The 19,662-nt window shown below is 74.9% G+C and overlaps 1 protein-coding gene across 1 annotated transcript; it reads left to right on the top strand.

Moving 5' to 3' along the window:
- Nucleotides 1–191: 191 nt before the first annotated feature.
- IPO4 (importin 4) lies at nt 192–19,436 on the top strand. The gene is given in 34 exon segments (XM_089774284.1): nt 192–340; nt 2,030–2,116; nt 2,204–2,283; nt 2,359–2,400; nt 3,937–4,066; nt 4,221–4,471; nt 6,756–6,861; nt 7,921–8,004; nt 9,514–9,541; nt 9,544–9,582; nt 9,585–9,628; nt 9,631–9,669; nt 9,763–9,816; nt 9,954–10,063; nt 10,596–10,704; nt 10,863–10,992; nt 11,965–12,078; nt 12,212–12,328; nt 12,591–12,714; nt 12,795–12,906; nt 13,330–13,448; nt 13,718–13,795; nt 13,882–13,939; nt 14,175–14,280; nt 14,445–14,638; nt 16,250–16,303; nt 16,481–16,606; nt 16,775–16,983; nt 17,235–17,367; nt 17,456–17,560; nt 17,771–17,840; nt 18,146–18,250; nt 18,253–18,308; nt 18,311–19,436. Coding segments are annotated over 34 exon segments (3,513 nt in total). The 5' UTR covers nt 192–280; the 3' UTR covers nt 18,551–19,436.
- Nucleotides 19,437–19,662: the final 226 nt, after the last annotated feature.

Genomic DNA, 19,662 nt, shown 5'->3' with positions numbered 1-19,662 from the left:
CGCTCTAACCACTGGCCCCCACTGCCCCGTCCCCCCCCCGCTCTAACCACTGGCCCATGCTGCCCCCCGCCCCGTTCCCCCCCCACTGCCCCCCCCGGAGCCGAGCCGCTCACCCAGGAATCCTGGCTCGCTGCGCGGCGGCGCCGAAGGGGTTAACCCGCCTGGCTCCTCCCCCTCCCGCCGGGGGGCGGGGCCTGGGGCCGCTCTGGCCGCCGGAAGCCGCGACTCGGCTTCTCCGCTCCACGTGGGGCCGCCGCGAGCCCCCCCCTCCCCCCCCACCATGGAGCTGGGCCGGGTCCTGAGCCAGCTGCTGCAGCCAGACACCGCCCGCCTGCAGCAGGTGGGGGGCTGAGCCCCACTGCGGGGGAGGGGCCGTGGGGCGGGGGGTTGGGGGGCTGAGCCCCACTGCAGGGGAGGGGCCGTGGGGCGGGGGGGTTGGGGGGCTGAGCCCCACTGCAGGGGAGGGGCCGTGGGGCGGGGGGTTAGGGGGCTGAGCCCCACTGCGGGGGAGGGGCCGTGGGGCGGGGGGGTTGGGGGGCTGAGCCCCACTGCGGGGGAGGGGCCGTGGGGCGGGGGGGTTGGGGGGCTGAGCCCCACTGCGGGGGAGGGGCCACGGGGCGGGGGGGTTGGGGGGCTGAGCCCCACTGCAGGGGAGGGGCCGTGGGGCGGGGGGGTTGGGGGGCTGAGCCCCACTGCAGGGGAGGGGCCGTGGGGCGGGGGGGTTGGGGGGCTGAGCCCCACTGCAGGGGAGGGGCCGTGGGGCGGGGGGGTTAGGGGGCTGAGCCCCACTGCGGGGGAGGGGCCGTGGGGCGGGGGGGTTGGGGGGCTGAGCCCCACTGCGGGGGAGGGGCCGTGGGGCGGGGGGGTTGGGGGGCTGAGCCCCACTGCGGGGGGAGGGGCCACGGGGCGGGGGGGTTGGGGGGCTGAGCCCCACTGCAGGGGAGGGGCCGTGGGGCGGGGGGGTTGGGGGGCTGAGCCCCACTGCAGGGGAGGGGCCGTGGGGCGGGGGGGTTAGGGGGCTGAGCCCCACTGCAGGGGAGGGGCCGTGGGGCGGGGGGGTTGGGGGGCTGAGCCCCACTGCGGGGGAGGGGCCGTGGGGCGGGGGGGTTGGGGGGCTGAGCCCCACTGCGGAGGAGGGGCCGTGGGGCGGGGGGTTAGGGGGCTGTGCCCCACTGCGGGGGAGGGGCCGTGGGGCGGGGGGGTTAGGGGGCTGAGCCCCACTGCGGGGGAGGGGCCGTGGGGCGGGGGGTTAGGGGGCTGAGCCCCACTGCGGGGGAGGGGCCGTGGGGCGGGGGGGGGTTGGGGGGCTGAGCCCCACTGCGGGGGAGGGGCCGTGGGGCGGGGGGGTTGGGGGGCTGAGCCCCACTGCGGGGGAGGGGCCGTGGGGCGGGGGGGTTGGGGGGCTGAGCCCCACTGCGGGGGAGGGGCCGTGGGGCGGGGGGGTTAGGGGGCTGAGCCCCACTGCAGGGGAGGGGCCGTGGGGCGGGGGGGTTAGGGGGCTGAGCCCTACTGCAGGGGAGGGGTCGGGGCGGGGGGTTAGGGGGCTGAGCCCTACTGCAGGGGAGGGGTCGGGGCGGGGGGTTAGGGGGCTGAGCCCCACTGCAGGGGAGGGGTCGGGGCAGGGGGTTAGGGGGCTGTGCCCCACTGCAGGGGAGGGGGCGGGGGTTTAGGGGGCTGAGCCCCACTGCAGGGGAGGGGTCGGGGCACAGGGGTTAGGGGGCTGAGCCCTACTGCAGGGGAGGGGTCGGGGCGGGGGGTTAGGGGGCTGAGCCCCACTGAAGGGGAGGGGTCGGGGCAGGGGGTTAGGGGGCTGTGCCCCACTGCAGGGGAGGGGGCGGGGGTTTAGGGGGCTGAGCCCCACTGCAGGGGAGGGGTCGGGGCACAGGGGTTAGGGGGCTCTGCCCCACTGCAGGGGAGGGGTCGCGGCATAGGGGTCGGGCTGTGGGTGTTAGGGGGCTCTGCCCCACCGCTGGGAAGGGGCGGGGGGCAGGGAGATGGGGGAGCCCCCGATAATCTCTGTCTCTCCCAGGCCACAGCTGAGCTGCGCGAGGCCTTCCGGCACCCCGAGGTGCTGCCCCAGCTCTGCCAGCTGCTGGCTGAGGCCCCCAGCCCCCAGGTGAGTCCCCCCCCAATTCCCCCCCCCGTGTATCCAGGTTCAGCCCCCCCCATGGATACCCTGCCCCCCCCGTCTGTCTGCCCCCAGGTCCGGCAGCTGGCGGCCGTGCTCCTGCGCCGGCGTCTCACCAAGCACTGGAGGAAACTGAGTCCCGAGGAGCAGGACAGGTGGGTGCCGGGCCCCGGGGCCCCTCCCTGCCGGGGGGCCCAGGGCTCCTGCCTCAACCCCCTTCTCTCTCCCAGGCTGAAGAGTTCGGTGCTGGTGGCCCTGCAGCAGGAAGCGGAGTGAGTGTTGGGGGCCCCCTGCCCCCCAGGGCTCTGCCCCGCCCCCTCCCCGGCCGCAGGGGGTGTGGGGCTGTACCCCCGACCGTGTCTCTCTCCCCAGGCGCAGGGGGTGTGGGGCTGTACCCCCGACTGTCTCTCTCCCCAGGCGCAGGGGGTGTGGGGCTGTACCCCCGACTGTCTCTCTCCCCAGGCGCAGGGGGTGTGGGGCTGTACCCCCGACTGTCTCTCTCCCCAGGCGCAGGGGTGTGGGGCTGTACCCCCGACTGTCTCTCTCCCCAGGCGCAGGGGGTGTGGGGCTGTACCCCCGACTGTCTCTCTCCCCAGGCGCAGGGGGTGTGGGGCTGTACCCCCGACTGTCTCTCCCCCCAGGCGCAGGGGGTGTGGGGCTGTATCCCCGACTGTGTCTCTCTCCCCAGGCGCAGGGGGTGTGGGGCTGTATCCCCGACTGTGTCTCTCTCCCCAGGCGCAGGGGGTGTGGGGCTGTACCCCCGACTGTCTCTCTCCCCAGGCGCAGGGGTGTGGGGCTGTACCCCCGACTGTCTCTCTCCCCAGGCGCAGGGGTGTGGGGCTGTACCCCCGACTGTCTCTCTCCCCAGGCGCAGGGGTGTGGGGCTGTACCCCCGACTGTCTCTCTCCCCAGGCGCAGGGGGTGTGGGGCTGTAGCCCCGACTGTCTCTCTCCCCAGGCGCAGGGGTGTGGGGCTGTACCCCCGACTGTCTCTCTCCCCAGGCGCAGGGGGTGTGGGGCTGTACCCCCGACTGTCTCTCTCCCCAGGCGCAGGGGGTGTGGGGCTGTACCCCCGACTGTCTCTCTCCCCAGGCGCAGGGGGTGTGGGGCTGTACCCCCAACTGTCTCTCCCCCCAGGCGCAGGGGGTGTGGGGCTGTATCCCCGACTGTGTCTCTCTCCCCAGGCGCAGGGGGTGTGGGGCTGTACCCCCGACTGTCTCTCTCCCCAGGCGCAGGGGGTGTGGGGCTGTACCCCCGACTGTCTCTCTCCCCAGGCGCAGGGGGTGTGGGGCTGTACCCCCGACTGTCTCTCTCCCCAGGCGCAGGGGTGTGGGGCTGTACCCCCGACTGTCTCTCTCCCCAGGCGCAGGGGTGTGGGGCTGTACCCCCGACTGTCTCTCTCCCCAGGCGCAGGGGTGTGGGGCTGTACCCCCGACTGTCTCTCTCCCCAGGCGCAGGGGGTGTGGGGCTGTAGCCCCGACTGTCTCTCTCCCCAGGCGCAGGGGTGTGGGGCTGTACCCCCGACTGTCTCTCTCCCCAGGCGCAGGGGGTGTGGGGCTGTACCCCCGACTGTCTCTCTCCCCAGGCGCAGGGGGTGTGGGGCTGTAGCCCCGACTGTCTCTCTCCCCAGGCGCAGGGGTGTGGGGCTGTACCCCCGACTGTCTCTCTCCCCAGGCGCAGGGGGTGTGGGGCTGTACCCCCGACTGTCTCTCTCCCCAGGCGCAGGGGGTGTGGGGCTGTACCCCCGACTGTCTCTCTCCCCAGGCGCAGGGGGTGTGGGGCTGTACCCCCGACTGTCTCTCTCCCCAGGCACCCCGTCTCGGTGGCCCTGGCCCAGCTGGCTGCCCTGTTGCTGCGGCAGGCGGGCCTGGCGCACTGGCCCCAGCTCCTGCAGTTCATCCAGCAGGGGGCCCGGGGCCCCGACCCCCACCACCGCCAGGTAGGGGGCACGCGGGGGCGGGACTGGCTCTGGAGCCCTGATTGGCGGTGGGCGTGGGCAGCGGTGGGGGGAGGTCAGGGGCGGGGCTATGATGGGGTAGTCGGGCTCTGGGGGGGCTCTGACCCAAACGGTCTCCCCCCCCCCCCCCCCCCAGGTCTCGCTGCTGGTGCTGAGCTCGGCGCTGGACCAGGACCCCGAGGCCTTCGCCCCCCACTACCCGGCCCTGCTGCGCCTCTTCCACTCGGCGCTGGGCCAGCGCGGCCACCCGGGGGCGCTCTACTACAGCCTGCGGGGCCTGGCCGCCATGGCCGCCGGGCTGGGCTCCGACCACCTGGTGAGACCCCCGGGGGCTCCCCGGCCCCTCTGCCCCCACCCCCTGAACGGCCAACCCGCCGTGCGCCAGAACCCCCTGGGACGCCCCCCCCGTGGGCTCGCCTGCCCCTCTGCCCCCCCGAACCGCCAACCCGCCGCGCGCCAGAACCCCCTGGGACGCCCCCCCCTCCCCCCCCGTGGGCTCGCCTGGCCCCTCTGCCCCCCCCGAACCGCCAACCCGCCGCGCGCCAGAACCCCCTGGGACGCCCCCCCCTCCCCCCCCGTGGGCTCGCCTGGCCCCTCTGCCCCCCCGAACCGCCAACCCGCCGCGCGCCAGAACCCCCTGGGACGCCCCCCCCTCCCCCCCCGTGGGCTCGCCTGGCCCCTCTGCCCCCCCGAACCGCCAACCCGCCGCGCGCCAGAACCCCCTGGGACGCCCCCCCCCCCCCGTGGGCTCGCCTGGCCCCTCTGCCCCCCCCAAACCGCCAACCCGCCGCGCGCCAGAACCCCCTGGGACGCCCCCCCCCCCCCCCCCGTGGGCTCGCCTGCCCCTCTGCCCCCCCGAACCGCCAACCCGCCGCGCGCCAGAACCCCCTGGGACGCGCCCCCCCCCCCCCGTGGGCTCGCCTGGCCCCTCTGCCCCCCCGAACCGCCAACCCGCCGCGCGCCAGAACCCCCTGGGACGCCCCCCCCCCCCCCCGTGGGCTCGCCTGGCCCCTCTGCCACCCCGAACCGCCAACCCGCCGCGCGCCAGAACCCCCTGGGACGCGCCCCCCCCCCCCCCCGTGGGCTCGCCTGGCCCCCTCTGCCACCCCCCGAACCGCCAACCCGCCGCGTGCCAGAACCCCCTGGGACGCCCCCCCCCCCCCCCGTGGGCTCGCCTGGCCCCTCTGCCCCCCCCGAACCGCCAACCCGCCGCGCGCCAGAACCCCCTGGGACGCCCCCCCCCCCCCCCCCCCCCCCCCCCCCCCCCCCCCGTGGGCTCGCCTGGCCCCTCTGCCCCCCCCGAACCGCCAACCCGCCGCGCGCCAGAACCCCCTGGGACGCCCCCCCCCCCCCCCGTGGGCTCGCCTGGCCCCCTCTGCCCCCCCCGAACCACCAACCCGCCGCGCGCCAGAACCCCCTGGGACGCCCCCCCCGCGCCAGAACCCCCTGGGACGCCCCCCCCCCCCCCCGTGGGCTCGCCTGGCCCCTCTGCCACCCCCCGCCACCCGCCTGCCAACCCGCCGTGCGCCAGAACCCCCTGGGACGCCCCCCCCCCCCCCGTGGGCTCGCCTGGCCCCTCTGCCCCCCCCGAACCGCCAACCCGCCGCGCGCCAAAACCCCCTGGGACGCCCCCCCCCCCCCGTGGGCTCGCCTGGCCCCCTCTGCCCCCCCCGAACCGCCAACCCGCCGCGTGCCAGAACCCCCTGGGACGCCCCCCCCCCCCCCCCGTGGGCTCGCCTGGCCCCTCTGCCACCCCCCGAACCGCCAACCCGCCGCGCGCCAGAACCCCCTGGGACGCCCCCCCCCCCCCGTGGGCTCGCCTGGCCCCTCTGCCCCCCCCGAACCGCCAACCCGCCGCGCGCCAGAACCCCCTGGGACGCCCCCCCCCCCCCCCCCCGTGGGCTCGCCTGGCCCCTCTGCCCCCCCCGAACCGCCAACCCGCCGCGTTTGGGGGCTGGAATGGGGCGGGGGGGTTGCAGGGCGTGTGCTTGGATGGTGGGGGGGAGCTGGGAGGGCGTGGGGGGGCCGGGGGCGCCCCCCCCCCCCCGTGGCCCGATGGGGCTGTGTGCTGGGCGTGGGAGTGGGCGGGGCGCTGGCTGGATGAGGCTGTGTGGTGCTGGGGCGTGGAGGGCGTGGCCGGTGTGCTGGGTGGGGGCGGGCGTGGGGCGGGGGTGGCAGGGATGGGGCTGTGGGGGGAGCTGGGGGCGTGGGGGCGTGACCGGATGGGGCCGTGTGGGGGGCGGGCCGGCTGGGCGTGGGGGCGGGCAGGGGGCGTGGCCGGGGGCGTGGCTGTGTGCTGGGCATGGGGGCGGGCGGGGGGTGGGCGGGGGGCGTGGCTGTGTGCTGGGCATGGGGGCGGGCAGGGGGCGTGGCCGGATGGGGCTGTGCGGTGCTGGGCGTGGGGGCGGGGGCGGGGGGCGTGGCCGGATGGGGCTGTGTGGTGCTGGCTGTGGGGGGGCGGGCGGGGGGCGTGGCCGGATGGGGCTGTGTGGTGGGGCGGGGGGGGGCCGGATGGGGCTGTGTGGTGCTGGCTGTGGGGGTGGGTGGGGGGCTGGCGGTGGGGGGGTGGGGGGGGGGCGTGGCCGGATGGGGCTGTGGTGCTGGGTGTGGGGGGGGGGGGGGCGTGGCCGGATGGGGCTGTGGTGCGGGGCGTGACTCGGGCGTGTCCCCCCCAGGCCCACGCGGGCGAGGCCATGGAGGTGTTTGACGAGCTGATGGAGAGCGAGGTCTCGGTCATCGTCCGCCACCTCCCCGACGTCGTCGGCTTCTGCCTGGAGGTGAGCCGGGGACCCTTCCTGCCCCCCCACACCCCCCCCATGGGGACCCGGGCGTCGGCCCTTCCCTCCCCCCGCCCCCCATGGGGACCCGGGCGGCGGCCCCCCGCCCCGCCCCCCCCCCCGGGCCGGCCCCCCCCCCCCGCCCCCCATGGGGACCCGGGCGTCGGCCCTTCCTCCCCCCCCCCGCCCCCCCATGGGGACCCGGGCGTCGGCCCTTCCTCCCCCGCCCCCCATGGGGACCCGGGCGGCGGCCCTTCCTGCTCCCCCCGCCCCCCATGGGGACCCGGGCGGCGGCCCTTCCTCTCCCCTGCCCCCCCATGGGGACCCGGGCGGCGGTCCCCCCCCCCGCCCCCCATCCTCGGCCCTCCCCCCCCCCCCCCATGGGGCCCCGGGCGGCGGCCCTTCCTCCCCCCCCCCCCCATGGGGACCCGGGCGTCGGCCCTTCCTCCGTCCCCCTTCCCCCCCCCCCCATGGGGACCCGGGCGGCGGCCCTTCCTCCCCCCCGCCCCCCATGGGGACCCGGGCGGCGGCCCTTCCTCCCGCCCCTGCCCCCCCCCCCCGCCCCCCGGGCGGGGACCCCCCGGTGTCGGCCCTTCCTCCCCCCCTCCCCGCCCTTCCCCCCCCTGCCCCCCCTTCCTCCCCCCGCCCCCCCGGGACCCGGGCGGCGGCCCTTCCTCCCCCCCCAGCCCCCCCATGGGGACCCGGGCGTCGGCCCTTCCTGCCCCCGCCCCCCGGGGACCCGGGTGTCGGCCCTTCCTCCCCCCCTCCCCCCCCCCATGGGGACCCGGGCGGCGGCCCTTCCTCCCTCCCCCCCCCGCCCCCCCCCTTCCCCCCACCCCCCCGCCCGGCCCCGGCCCTCCTCCCCCTGCCCCCCCCATGGGGACCCGGGCGGCGGCCCTTCCTCCCCCCCCACCCCCCTCCACCCCCCCCCCCATGGGGACCCGGGCGTCGGCCCTTCCTCTGCCCCCCCCCGCCCCCCCCATGGGGACCCGGGCGGCGGCCCTCCTCCTCCCCCGGGGCCCCCGGGCAGCCCAGGGCCAACAGTCGCCCTCCCGGCAGGTGGCGTCGAACCGGGCGCTGGGGGACGGGCTGCGGGTCAAGGCGCTTTCCACCCTCTGCTTCCTCATCAAGCTGCGGGGCAAGGTAGGGCAGCCGGGGAGCGTGGGGGGGCTGGGGGGGGGCAGGGTTTGGCTGGGGTTGGGGTTCAGGGGCCAAGCTAAGTGTGGGGCTCAGTCTGCCCCCCGACGGGGCTGGGGGCCGGGGGGCCGGGGGCCGGGCTCGGGCTCTGCCCCCCCAACCGGGCTGGGGTGTGGGGAGGATTTGGGGGGCCAGGTTCAGGGCTCAGGCTCTGTCCCCCTCACCCCCCGACGGGGCTGGGGTTCGGGTGGGATTTCGGGGGCCGGGCTCGGGCTCTGCCCCCCCCGACGGGGCTGGGGTTCGGGTGGGATTTCGGGGGCCGGGCTCGGGCTCTGCCCCCCCGACGGGGCTGGGGTTCGGGTGGGATTTCGGGGGGCCGGGCGGGGGCCGGGCTCAGGCCCCCCGACGGGGCTGGGGTTCGGGTGGGATTTCGGGGGCCGTGGTCGGGCTCTGCCCCCCGACGGGGCTGGGGTTCGGGTGGGATTTCGGGGGGCCGGGCTCGGGCTCTGCCCCCCCCCGACGGGGCTGGGGTTCGGGTGGGGTTTCGGGGGGCCGGGCTCAGGCTCTGCCCCCCGACGGGGCTGGGGTTCGGGTGGGATTTCGGGGGCCGGCCGGGCCCCGCCCCCCGACGGGGCTGGGGTTCGGGTGGGATTTCGGGGGGCCGGGCTCGGGCTCTGCCCCCCCGACGGGGCTGGGGTTCGGGTGGGATTTCGGGGGGCCGGGCTCGGGCTCTGCCCCCCCGACGGGGCTGGGGTTCGGGTGGGGTTTCGGGGGGCCGGGCTCGGGCTCTGCCCCCCCCCGACGGGGCTGGGGTTCGGGTGGGATTTCGGGGGCCGGGCTCGGGCTCTGCCCCCCGACGGGGCTGGGGTTCGGGTGGGATTTCGGGGGGCCGGGCCGGGCTCTGCCCCCGACGGGGCTGGGGTTCGGGTGGGATTTCGGGGGGGGCCGGGCTCTGCCCCCCGACGGGGCTGGGGTTCGGGTGGGATTTCGGGGGGCCGGGCTCGGGCTCTGCCCCCGACGGGGTTGGGGTTCGGGTGGGATTTCGGGGGGCCGGGCTCGGGCTCTGCCCCCCGACGGGGCTGGGGTTCGGGTGGGATTTCGGGGGGCCGGGCTCGGGCTCTGCCCCCCGACGGGGCTGGGGTTCGGGTGGGATTTCGGGGGCCGGGCTCGGGCTCTGCCCCCCGACGGGGCTGGGGTTCGGGTGGGGTTTCGGGGGCCGGGCTCGGGCTCTGCCCCCGACGGGGCTGGGGTTCGGGTGGGGTTTCGGGGGGCCGGGCTCGGGCTCTGCCCCCCGACGGGGCTGGGGTTCGGGTGGGATTTCGGGGGGCCGGGCTCGGGCTCTGCCCCCGACGGGGCTGGGGTTCGGGTGGGATTTCGGGGGGCCGGGCTCTGCCCCCCCCCCGACGGGGCTGGGGTTCGGGTGGGGTTTCGGGGGCCGGGCTCGGGCTCTGCCCCCCGACGGGGCTGGGGTTCGGGTGGGGTTTCGGGGGCCGGGCTCAGGCTCTGCCCCCCCAGGCGGTGCTGAAGCAGCGGCTGCTGCCCCCCTGCTGGACGCCCTGTTCCCCATCCTGAGTGCGGAGCCCCCCCGGGGCAGGAGGATGCCGAGGACCAGGAGGGCGAGGACGAGCTGGAGGGGGAGAGACCCAGACCCCCAAACACGTGGCCGCCCAGGTGAGCCCCCCACGGCCTCGCGCTGCGCCTTGGGGGCTGGGATCGGGGAGGGGGCTCTGGAGCCGCCCCCCCTCACCCCGATTCTCCCCCCAGGTGATCGACATGCTGGCCCTGCACCTGCCCCCGGAGAAACTCTTCCCGCAGCTGGTGAGCCTGGGGGCGGGGCCAAGGGCTGGCTGGGGGCGGGGCCTAATGCCTGGGCAAGAGGCGGGGCCAGGCGTAGGTTGGGGGTGGGGCCATTAACAGGGGCGGGGCCTGTAACCTCCACGTCGCTCCCCCCCCAGATGCCGCACCTGGAGCCGGCCCTTCAGAGCCCCTGGCCCTACGAGCGCAAAGCCGGGCTCATGGTGGTGGCCGTGCTGGCCGAGGGCTGCGGGGACCACATCCGCACCAGGTGGGGGGCCGTGCGGGGCGGGGGACCACATCCGCACCAGGTGGGGGGGCCGTGGGGGGCGGGGGGGGCCGTGGGGGGCGGGGGGCACATCCACACCAGGTGGGGGGGCCGTGGGGGGCGGGGGACCACATCCGCACCAGGTGGGGGGCGGGGGGGCCGTGGGGGCGGGGACCACATCCGCACCAGGTGGGGGGCGGGGGGGCCATGGGGGGCGGGGACCACATCCGCACCAGGTGGGGGGCCGTGGGGGGCGGGGGGGGCCGAGGGGGGCGGGGACCACATCCGCACCAGGTGGGGGGCCGTGGGGGGCGGGGGCCACATCCGCACCAGGTGGGGGGCCGTGGGGGGGGGCTCCTCGGCTTGTGGGGCTGAGCAGCAGGGAGCTGGCAGGGCGGGGTGGAGGGAGTTTGGTCTCGTGCGCTCTGACCGCTCTGCCCCCCAGTTCGGGACCCCATGGTGAACAAAGCTCCCGTCGCTGTTTCCCAATTTGATTTGGCCGCGCGCCCCCTAACTGGCCCTCGCTGCCCCCCAGGCACCTGCGGCCCCTGCTGGAGGTGATTTGCCGGGCGCTGGCGGACGAGAGCCTGGTGGTTCGCAGCGCCGCCCTCTTCGCCCTGGGGCAGTTCTCGGAGAACCTGCAGGTCAGGGGAGATGGGGGGGCTGTGGGGACGATCCTGGGGGCTGAGGGGGGGCTGTGGACACGGGGGGCAGGGAGCAAGGGGAGAAGCTGGGGTGCGGAAGGGGAGCAGGGGGACTGAGAGGGGGGGGGCCTCCAGCTGACTCTCTCCTGCCCCCCCAGCCCGACATCGCGGCCTTTGCGGGGGAGGTGCTGCCGCTGCTGCTGTCCTACCTGGGGGGGGTGGAGCTGGCGCGGGGGGGCCACCTGGCCAAGGCCTACTACGCCCTGGAGAACTTCGTGGAGAGCCTCGGTGAGGACACGGCGAGCGGGTCCCCCCCCACCCAGGCCTCCGGGCTCCCCCCCCCGGCGTCCGGGCGCCTCTTCCCCCCCCGACCCAGGCCTCCGGGCTCCCCCCCCAGCGTCCGGGCGCCTCTTCCCCCCCCCGAACCCAGGCCTCCGGGCTCCCCCCCCGGCGTCCGGGCGCCTCTTCCCCCCCCCGACCCAGGCCTCCGGGCTCCCCCCCCCCGGCGCCCGGGCGCCTCTTCCCCCCCCAACCCAGGCCTCCGGGCTCCCCCCCTCCCGGCGTCCGGGCGCCTCTTCCCCCCCCGACCCAGGCCTCCGGGCTCCCCCCCCGGCGTCCGGGCGCCTCTTCCCCCCCCCCCCAACCCAGGCCTCCGGGCTCCCCCCCCGGCGCCCGGGCGCCTCTTCCCCCCCCCAACCCAGGCCTCCGGGCTCCTCCCCCGGCGCCCGGGCGCCTCTTCCCCCCCCAACCCAGGCCTCCGGGCTCCCCCCCCAGCGTCCGGGCGCCTCTTCCCCCCCCAACCCAGGCCTCCGGGCTCCCCCCCGGCGTCCGGGCGCCTCTTCTCCCCCCCCCGAACCCAGGCCTCCGGGCTCCCCCCCTGGCGTCCGGGCGCCTCTTCTCCCCCCCCCCCGAACCCAGGCCTCCGGGCTCCCCCCCCCGGCGTCCGGGCGCCTCTTCTCCCCCCCCCCGGAACCCAGGCCTCCGGGCTCCCCCCCTGGCGTCCGGGCGCCTCTTCTCCCCCCCCCGGAACCCAGGCCTCCGGGCTCCCCCCCGGCGTCCGGGCGCCTCTTCTCCCTCCCCCCGAACCCAGGCCTCCGGGCTCCCCCCCCGGCGTCCGGGCGCCTCTTCTCCCTCCCCCCGAACCCAGGCCTCCAGGCTTCCCCAGCGGTGTCCGGGCGCCTCTTCCCTCCCCCCAATCCAGGCGTACTGGCTCCCCCCCCCCCGCATACCCCGGTGCGGCTGTAACCTCCCCTCCCGCAGGGCCGGGGGTGGAGCCGTTCCTGCCGGTGCTGATGGAGAAGACGCTGGGGACCCTGCGCACCCCGGGGGGCCCCCGCCCCAAGGAGCTGGCGATCAGCGCCCTGGGGGCCATCGGTGAGTGACCCACCCCAGGCAAGGCCCCCACCTGCCCCCCAGAGCCCCCCTAGGAGCCCTCGGACTCCCCAGCACCCCCCGCCCCGTCCGTGTGTCTGCCTGACCCCGTGTCTGTCCGTCCGCCCGCCCGCAGCCTCGGCCGCCCAGGGCGCCGTGGGGCCCTACCTGCCCCACATCCTGGAGCAGCTTCGCCTCTTCCTGCCCCCCAGCGCCCCCCAGGAGCAGCGCCCTCTGCAGTGCCAGGCCGTGGGTGAGTGACCTCTGCCCCCTCCCTCCCTGGGGGGGCCCCACAACCCCCTCCGGCGCCCCGAGCCCCGCAGCTGGGCTCTCCAGGCTGGGGAAAGGAGGGGTGGGGCCTTGGGAAGAGGTGGGCGGGGCCTTGGAAAGGGGCGGGTGGAGTGGGAGGGGGCGGGGCCTCAGGGAGGGAGGGGTGGAGCAAGGGGCGGGGCCTCGGGGAGGGGCGGGGCTCGGAGCGCCTGGGGGGGGAAGCTGACGCCGCCCTGCCCCCGCAGAGACGCTGGGGGTGCTGGTGCGGGCGCTGGGCCGCGAGGCCGGCGGGCCCCTGGCGGAGGAGAGCTGCCAGCTGGGGCTGGCCCTGGCCGAGGGGCAGGACGACCCCGACCTGCGCCGCTGCACGTGAGTGGCCCCGCCCCCTCCCGGCGTGGCCCCGCCCCCTCCCGGCGTGGCCCCGCCCCTGACGCCCGTCTCCCCCCCAGGTACAGCCTCTTCGCCGCCCTCTCCTGCGCCCTGGGGGACGGGCTGGGCCCCCACCTGCCCCAGATCGTCACCCTGCTGCTCTACTCCCTCCGCTCCACCGAGGGCCTCGTGGTGAGTCGGGGCTGGGCGGCCGTGCTGCGAGCTTCCCCTCGGCGGTGCCCCCGCCGCCTGGCTCCTCGGGGCTGCGAGCTTCCCCTCGGCGGTGCCCCCGCCGCCTGGCTCCTCGGGGCTGCGAGCTTCCCCTCGGCAGTGCCCCCGCCGCCTGGCTCCTCGGGGCTGCGAGCTTCCCCTCGGCGGTGCCCCTGCCGCCTGGCTCCTCGGGGCTGCGAGCTTCCCCTCGGCAGTGCCCCCGCCGCCTGGCTCCTCGGGGCTGCGAGCTTCCCCTCGGCAGTGCCCCCGCCGCTTGGCTCCTCGGGGCTGCGAGCTTCCCCTCGGCGGTGCCCTGCCCATGTGGAAGGGAAATGGGGGGCCCATTGAGGGGAGGGGGAGATCCCCCAATTGCTGCCCGACAGTGACCCCCAGCCCCGCCCCCAGCCCCCAGCGGAGGACAGCAGCTCCTTCCTGCTGTTCGAGGACGAGGAGGAGGAGGAGGCCGAGGTGGAGGGGGAGGAGGAGCTGGACGAGGACGAGGAGGACGATGACGAGCTGTTCGGGTATGGAAGGACCCCGGGGGGGGGGGTGGGGGGGCCGTGGGGAGCCCACGACCGGGGGGGCTCCACTCCTCCCTGTTTGGGCAGGGCTGCAGCGCCCGGGGAAACTGAGGCGCGCACGGGGTCCCGCCGGGCTGGGTCCCGCTCGCTCGCAGTGCAAAGGGGTGAACCTGCCCCCGGTCTCGCCGACGCCCCAACTTCAGATACAGCGTGGGGGGCGGTGGGGGGCGGTGGTGCGGGAAGGGCCCCCCCATCTGTCTGTGCCCCCCCAGGCTGAGCGTGGAGAGCGCCTACGTGGACGAGAAGGAGGACGCCTGCGCGGCCCTGGGGGAGATCGCGGAGAACGCCAGGTACGGGGGGGGGGCGGGGGCGTCCGTCTGTCCGTCCGGGGCTGTTCCCAGGGGGGCGCTAACCCCCGTGTGTCTGTCTGTCCCAGCGTCGCCTTCCTGCCCTACCTGGAGAGCTGCGTCCCGGAGGTCTACCGGCTCCTGGAGGTCGGTGGGGGGCCTGCCTGGGCCGTCGGGGGGGGGAGGAGCTTGGGGGGGATGGGGGAGGGGTAGAAGAGGGTCCCCAGACAGGCTGCAACAGAGGGGGTTGGGGGGCGGGGTGGGGGGCTCAGGGCTACCCCTCGCTGACTGGGGCGCTGCTCTGTGGGGTGCTGACGGTGTCATGGGGGGGGCGGGGAGTTGCTGGAAGCTCCCCCCAACTCACCCCCCTCCCCCTCCCCAGTTCCCTCACCTGGGGGTCCGGAAAGCTGCCTACGAAGCCCTGGGCCAGTTCTGTGTGGGGCTGCACCGGGTCTGCGAGCAGGATCCCTCCGAGCCCCACGGCGCCGGTGAGAGGGGGCGCTGCTGGGGGAGGAAACGGGCAGGGGCGGGGGGAGATTGTGGGGGGCCATGGGGTGGAGGGGGAGGACTTGTGGGGCCCGAGGGACAGGGCAGGGGGAAGCGGGCGGGGGAGGGGCGCCGGGGGCCCGCCCTGACCCCCGTCTCCCCCCAGCGCTGCAGAGGCTGCTGGGGCTGGCGCTGCCGGCGCTGGCGCGGGGGGCGCGGCGGGAGCGGGAGCGGCTGGTGGCCATGGCGGTGCTGGAGGCGCTGGGCGCGGTGCTGGCCGCCTGCCGGCAGGAGGCGCTGCGGGACCCGGGGCGCCTGGCCGAGCTGTGCGGGGCCCTGCGGGCCGTGCTGGAGCGCAAGGTACCAGGGGGGCCGGGCAGTGGGGGCGCACTGGCTGGGGGGAGGGGGGCGGACACAGGAAGGGAGATACGGGGGGGGCACTGGCTGGGGGGAGGGGGGCGGACACAGGAAGGGAGATCAGGGGGGGCACTGGCTGGGGGGGAGGGGGGCAGACACAGGAAGGGAGATCAGGGGGGGCCCTGGCTGGGGGGAGGAGGGCGGACACAGGAAGGGAGATCAGGGGGGGCACTGGCTGGGGGGAGGAGGGGGGCGGACACAGGAAGGGAGATCAGGGGGGGCACTGGCTGGGGGGGAGGGGGGCGGACACAGGAAGGGAGATACCGGGGGGGCACTGGCTGGGGGGAGGAGGGGGGGCGGACACAGGAAGGGAGATACCGGGGGGGGCCCTGGCTGGGGGGAGGAGGGGGGCGGACACAGGAAGGGAGATACCGGGGGGGGCCCTGGCTGGGGGGAGGAGGGGGGCGGACACAGGAAGGGAGATACGGGGGGGGCACTGGCTGGGGGGGAGGGGGGCGGACCCAGGAAGGGAGATACCGGGGGGGCACTGGCTGGGGGGAGGAGGGGGGCGGACACAGGAAGGGAGATACGGGGGGGGCACTGGCTGGGGGGGAGGGGGGCGGACACAGGAAGGGAGATACGGGGGGGGCCCTGGCTGGGGGGAGGAGGGGGGCGGACACAGGAAGGGAGATACCGGGGGGGGCCCTGGCTGGGGGGAGGAGGGGGGCGGACACAGGAAGGGAGATACCGGGGGGGGCCCTGGCTGGGGGGAGGAGGGGGGCGGACACAGGAAGGGAGATACCGGGGGGGGCACTGGCTGGGGGGAGGAGGGGGGCGGACACAGGAAGGGAGATACCGGGGGGGGCACTGGCTGGGGGGAGGAGGGGGGCGGACACAGGAAGGGAGATACGGGGGGGGCCCTGGCTGGGGGGAGGAGGGGGGCGGACACAGGAAGGGAGATACCGGGGGGGCACTGGCTGGGGGGGAGGGGGGCGGACACAGGAAGGGAGATACCGGGGGGGGCCCTGGCTGGGGGGAGGAGGGGGGCGGACACAGGAAGGGAGATACCGGGGGGGGCCCTGGCTGGGGGGAGGGAGGGGGGCGGACACAGGAAGGGAGATACCGGGGGGGGCCCTGGCTGGGGGGAGGAGGGGGGCGGACACAGGAAGGGAGATACCGGGGGGGGCCCTGGCTGGGGGGAGGAGGGGGGCGGACACAGGAAGGGAGATACCGGGGGGGGCACTGGCTGGGGGGAGGAGGGGGGCGGACACAGGAAGGGAGATACGGGGGGGGCCCTGGCTGGGGGGAGGAGGGGGGCGGACACAGGAAGGGAGATACCGGGGGGCACTGGCTGGGGGGGGAGGGGGGCAGACACAGGAAGGGAGATACGGGGGGGGCCCTGGCTGGGGGGGGAGGGGGGCAGACACAGGAAGGGAGATACTGGGGGGGCCCTGGCTGGGGGGGGAGGGGGGCGGACACAGGAAGGGAGATACTGGGGGGCAGACACAGGAAGGGGGACGTGAAGGGATGGGCGGTGTAGTGGGGGGCAGATGGGGGGCCCAGCCCCCCCATGCGGGTTCAGGGGTTCCTGCACTGAGCTCCCCTCCCCCGCAGACGGCCTGCCAGGACGATGGCTTGGACGAGGAGGACGAAGACGAGGAAGAGCAGGTGGGGGGGGCCGTGGGGTGGCGGGGGGCTGGGGAGGGGCAGAGGGGCTGGGGATTGATGTGGGGCGGAGGTTTCGGGGGTCAGGGAGCCGGGGCTGACAAGGCCGGAGGGGCTGGGGTGTGATTGGGGGGCCGGGAGGATGTGGGGGGGCCGTGGGACTGACCCCGCTCCCCCCAGGCGGAGTACGACGCCATGTTGCTGGAGTACGCGGGGGAGGCCCTTCCCGCCCTGGCCGCGGCCGCGGGGGGCGACGCCTTCGCCCCCTATTTCGCCGGCTTCCTGCCCCTGCTGCTCAACAAACTGGTGAGTCCCCCCCCCACCCTTCTGCCATGGACCCAGGTGTCTGGGCCAGTCCCCCCCCCTCCCCATCCTCTTCCCCCTTCACTTCCCCCCCCCACCACAGACCCCCCCCCTTTGGACCCAGGGCTCCGGCCCCATTCTCCTGACCTCCGGCGTCTGCTCCGCCCCCAGAAACCCACCTGCTCGGTGGCCGAGCGCTCCTTCGCCGTGGGGACGCTGGCGGAGACGCTGGGGGGGCTGGGCCGGGCCACGGCCCCCTTCGTCACCCGGCTCCTCGCCCCCTTCCTGGGGGCTGCCCGGGACCCCGACCCCGAGGTGCGGAGCAACGGCGTCTTCGCGCTGGGGGTGCTGGCCGAGCACGGCGGGGAGGCCCTGCTCCCGTATCCTGACCCACGGCGGGGGCTGGGGGAGTGGGGGGGCTGCCTGAGCCATGGCGGGGGCTGGGGGAGCGGGGGGGGTTCCCGACCCACGGGTGGGGGGCTGCTCCCAGACCCATGGCAGGGCTTGGGGAGCAGGGGGGGGTTGCGGGGCAGGTTGGGAACCAAGAGGGCGGTGGGGGGTGTTGCATTGGGGGGAGGGCGTGACCCCCTCGCCCCTGCTGCTGCCCCCTTTTCCATGACCCCCACCCCAGACACTACCCCAAGATCCTGGCCCTGCTGGCGGGGGGCTGCGCCCAGGAGCCCAACGCCCGCGTGCGGGACAACGTCTGTGGGGCCATCGCCCGCATGATCCTGAGCCAGCCACAGGCCCTGCCCCTCGGCCAGGTGAGGGGGCGCGGGGGGGGGCGCTGGATGGGGGTGGAGGGGGTGGGCGGGGCTTTCCTCCTGGGGGTCTAACGCCCCTTCCCCCCAGGTGTTCCCCGCCTTGCTCCGCTCCCTGCCCCTCACGGAGGATTTCGAGGAGAATAAAACCGTTTTCCGCTGCATCAGTTTCCTGTATGAGCGCGACCCCCAGCAGGTACCAACCACCTTGGGGGGGGCTGGGGGCACCCCCATTCCAGGGAGGAGGGGTCGGGGGGGCTCGGGTAAGGAGCCAGAATCGAAAGGCGGGTGGGGTGAATCCCAGGGGGAGCAGGACACAGGGCAGTGGGGTGTCTCCCCTAGGGATGGGGGGCTGACGGTGGGGGTGGGGTATCTGGGTCTCACAGGTGTCTCCCCCTCCCCCCAGGTGGTGCAGCAGGTGGGGGAAGTAGTGCGAGCCAGCAGCACCGTCTTGGGGACCGACCATCTCCCCGCAGGTGAGTTGGGGGGTGCACTGAAGGGAGGGGTCTGGGGCTCCTGCATTGTGGGGGGGGATTGTCTCCCGTCTAACGCCCTGACACCCCCCCCCCAGATGCACAGATGTCTCTGTTGTCCTTGCTGCGGCATCTCTCCGCCCACTGCCCCACGGCGTTCCAGGCAGCCCTGCTGACCCTGCCCCCCGACGCCGGCACCCGGATCAGTGGGGCCCTCGGCTCTGTGTGAGGTATGTGGGGCGGGGCGGGAGGAGCTGAGGGGTGGTCCTGCACAGAACAGCTAGCATCGTGTCTTCTCCCCCCTCCAGGGACACGGCCCTTCTGTGGTCAGGCGACCCCCGGCGAGGATAGTCGAGCCCCCTCCGCCTGTTCTCCTGCCATTGGACCATCGGACTCGCCTCCACCTGTTCTCCCCAAAGATGACCCACTCGGAGATTTCCAGATTGTCCCCACCTCTGGGGACCACGGGGAGCAACCGATTTGAGCTGTGGTTGCCTGTATCCAGCACCTCTGCGGGGAGGACTTATCATCTTAAGCCTTCTCCGCCTGTGTGTGTTCAGTCACCACCACTGCGAAGGGGGGAGCAGAGTGGTGTACGGTCACCAGTTGCCTGTAACTTCCTCCCATATGGAGGGAGTAGCTCCCGTCATTCACCTGAGCTGCCTGTTCTATTTTTTTCACACCAGTGGAAGCAAATTCCAGGTGTGGTGTAACCAGATTGTAGTGGGGGAGGTCTTGAGTTCCAGTGTTGGATCCCTCTTACACCTCTCTGCAGCACTGTTGCAGGAAGAAACCGTGTGGTCTGGTTCTGCTGGTGGGTAGTACCATCGTCATGGGGTTGAACTGGATCTTTGTGTGTTTTGCTGTGGACTCGAGGGGCGGATTCGCCTGGAACTGTTGCTGCCGTAAAGGGGGGGTTAGTTTCATTGTTGTCCAGTTGGCCTGTAGGTTTTGGAATCCGTTGGTTGCCTGTATTTATTCTCCCTTTGTTCATGGGGATTACCATTACTAACTGGTTCACCTGTAGGTTTTTCACCCAGCATGCTTACAGGATGACCACATTCAACTGCTTCGGCTGTTCAACCACTTTGCCTGTTCTTTCACCTCCCGAAGCTGTAGGGAGTTTGAATCCTGTAGTCACTCCACTGCAAGGGAGAGCCTGAGTTGTATTATCCACACCGCCTATTCTTTCTTCACCCACTCTCTTCAGGAGAGTTTGCGTCCTTATTTGGGGGTTGGGCTGTATCTTCAGCTGATGTGGGAGAATTGAATCACAGGCGGACTGTGCATCCTGTATCTTTACCTGTCCCTGGGACGATGGTTTTATCTGTCAGTCTGCTCTGCTTGTATGTCTTCACTGTGAGCAGACCTGTGTCCATTTTGCCTGTGATTTTTCTTCCAGTGTTGTCCAGGCGTATTCAAATTCTACTCCTGCCCATGCAGCCAACAGTTTCGGGGCAGTTCTGTGTCTGAGCAGTACCCCTCTCTCCCCCCTCCCCCCCCAATTCCTGTATTTAACACCCTTTGCTGGTTGGATTTTTTTTGATGACCGAAGAAAATTTATATTCTATCACTTGGAGTAAAACCGTGTTTGCTTGAGCCCGCTGGCTTGCTTGGGAGATGGGGAGCGGGGCAGTGACCTTGGGGATACAGCAGGTGGGGACAGGGTAGAGGTCGTGACCCACTTGTGGTACCAGGGGCCCGTGAAGAGGGGGAACCTCACTTGTGCCCCCCTCTTGGCAGAGCACAGAGAGCAGGTGAGAAAAGGGGGGGGGGGCTGGGCCTCCCTTTTTTCTGGTTGTGGGGCAGGTTCAGCATTAGAAGC

The sequence above is a fragment of the Pelodiscus sinensis genome, chromosome 30 (genome assembly GCF_052426305.1).
Source record: "Pelodiscus sinensis isolate ZL-2025 chromosome 30, ASM5242630v1, whole genome shotgun sequence".
In the NCBI taxonomy this organism is placed as follows: Eukaryota; Metazoa; Chordata; order Testudines; family Trionychidae; genus Pelodiscus; species Pelodiscus sinensis.
The sequence above is the reverse complement of the archived record's forward strand: the minus strand, read 5'-3'. Positions and strand labels throughout refer to the sequence as shown.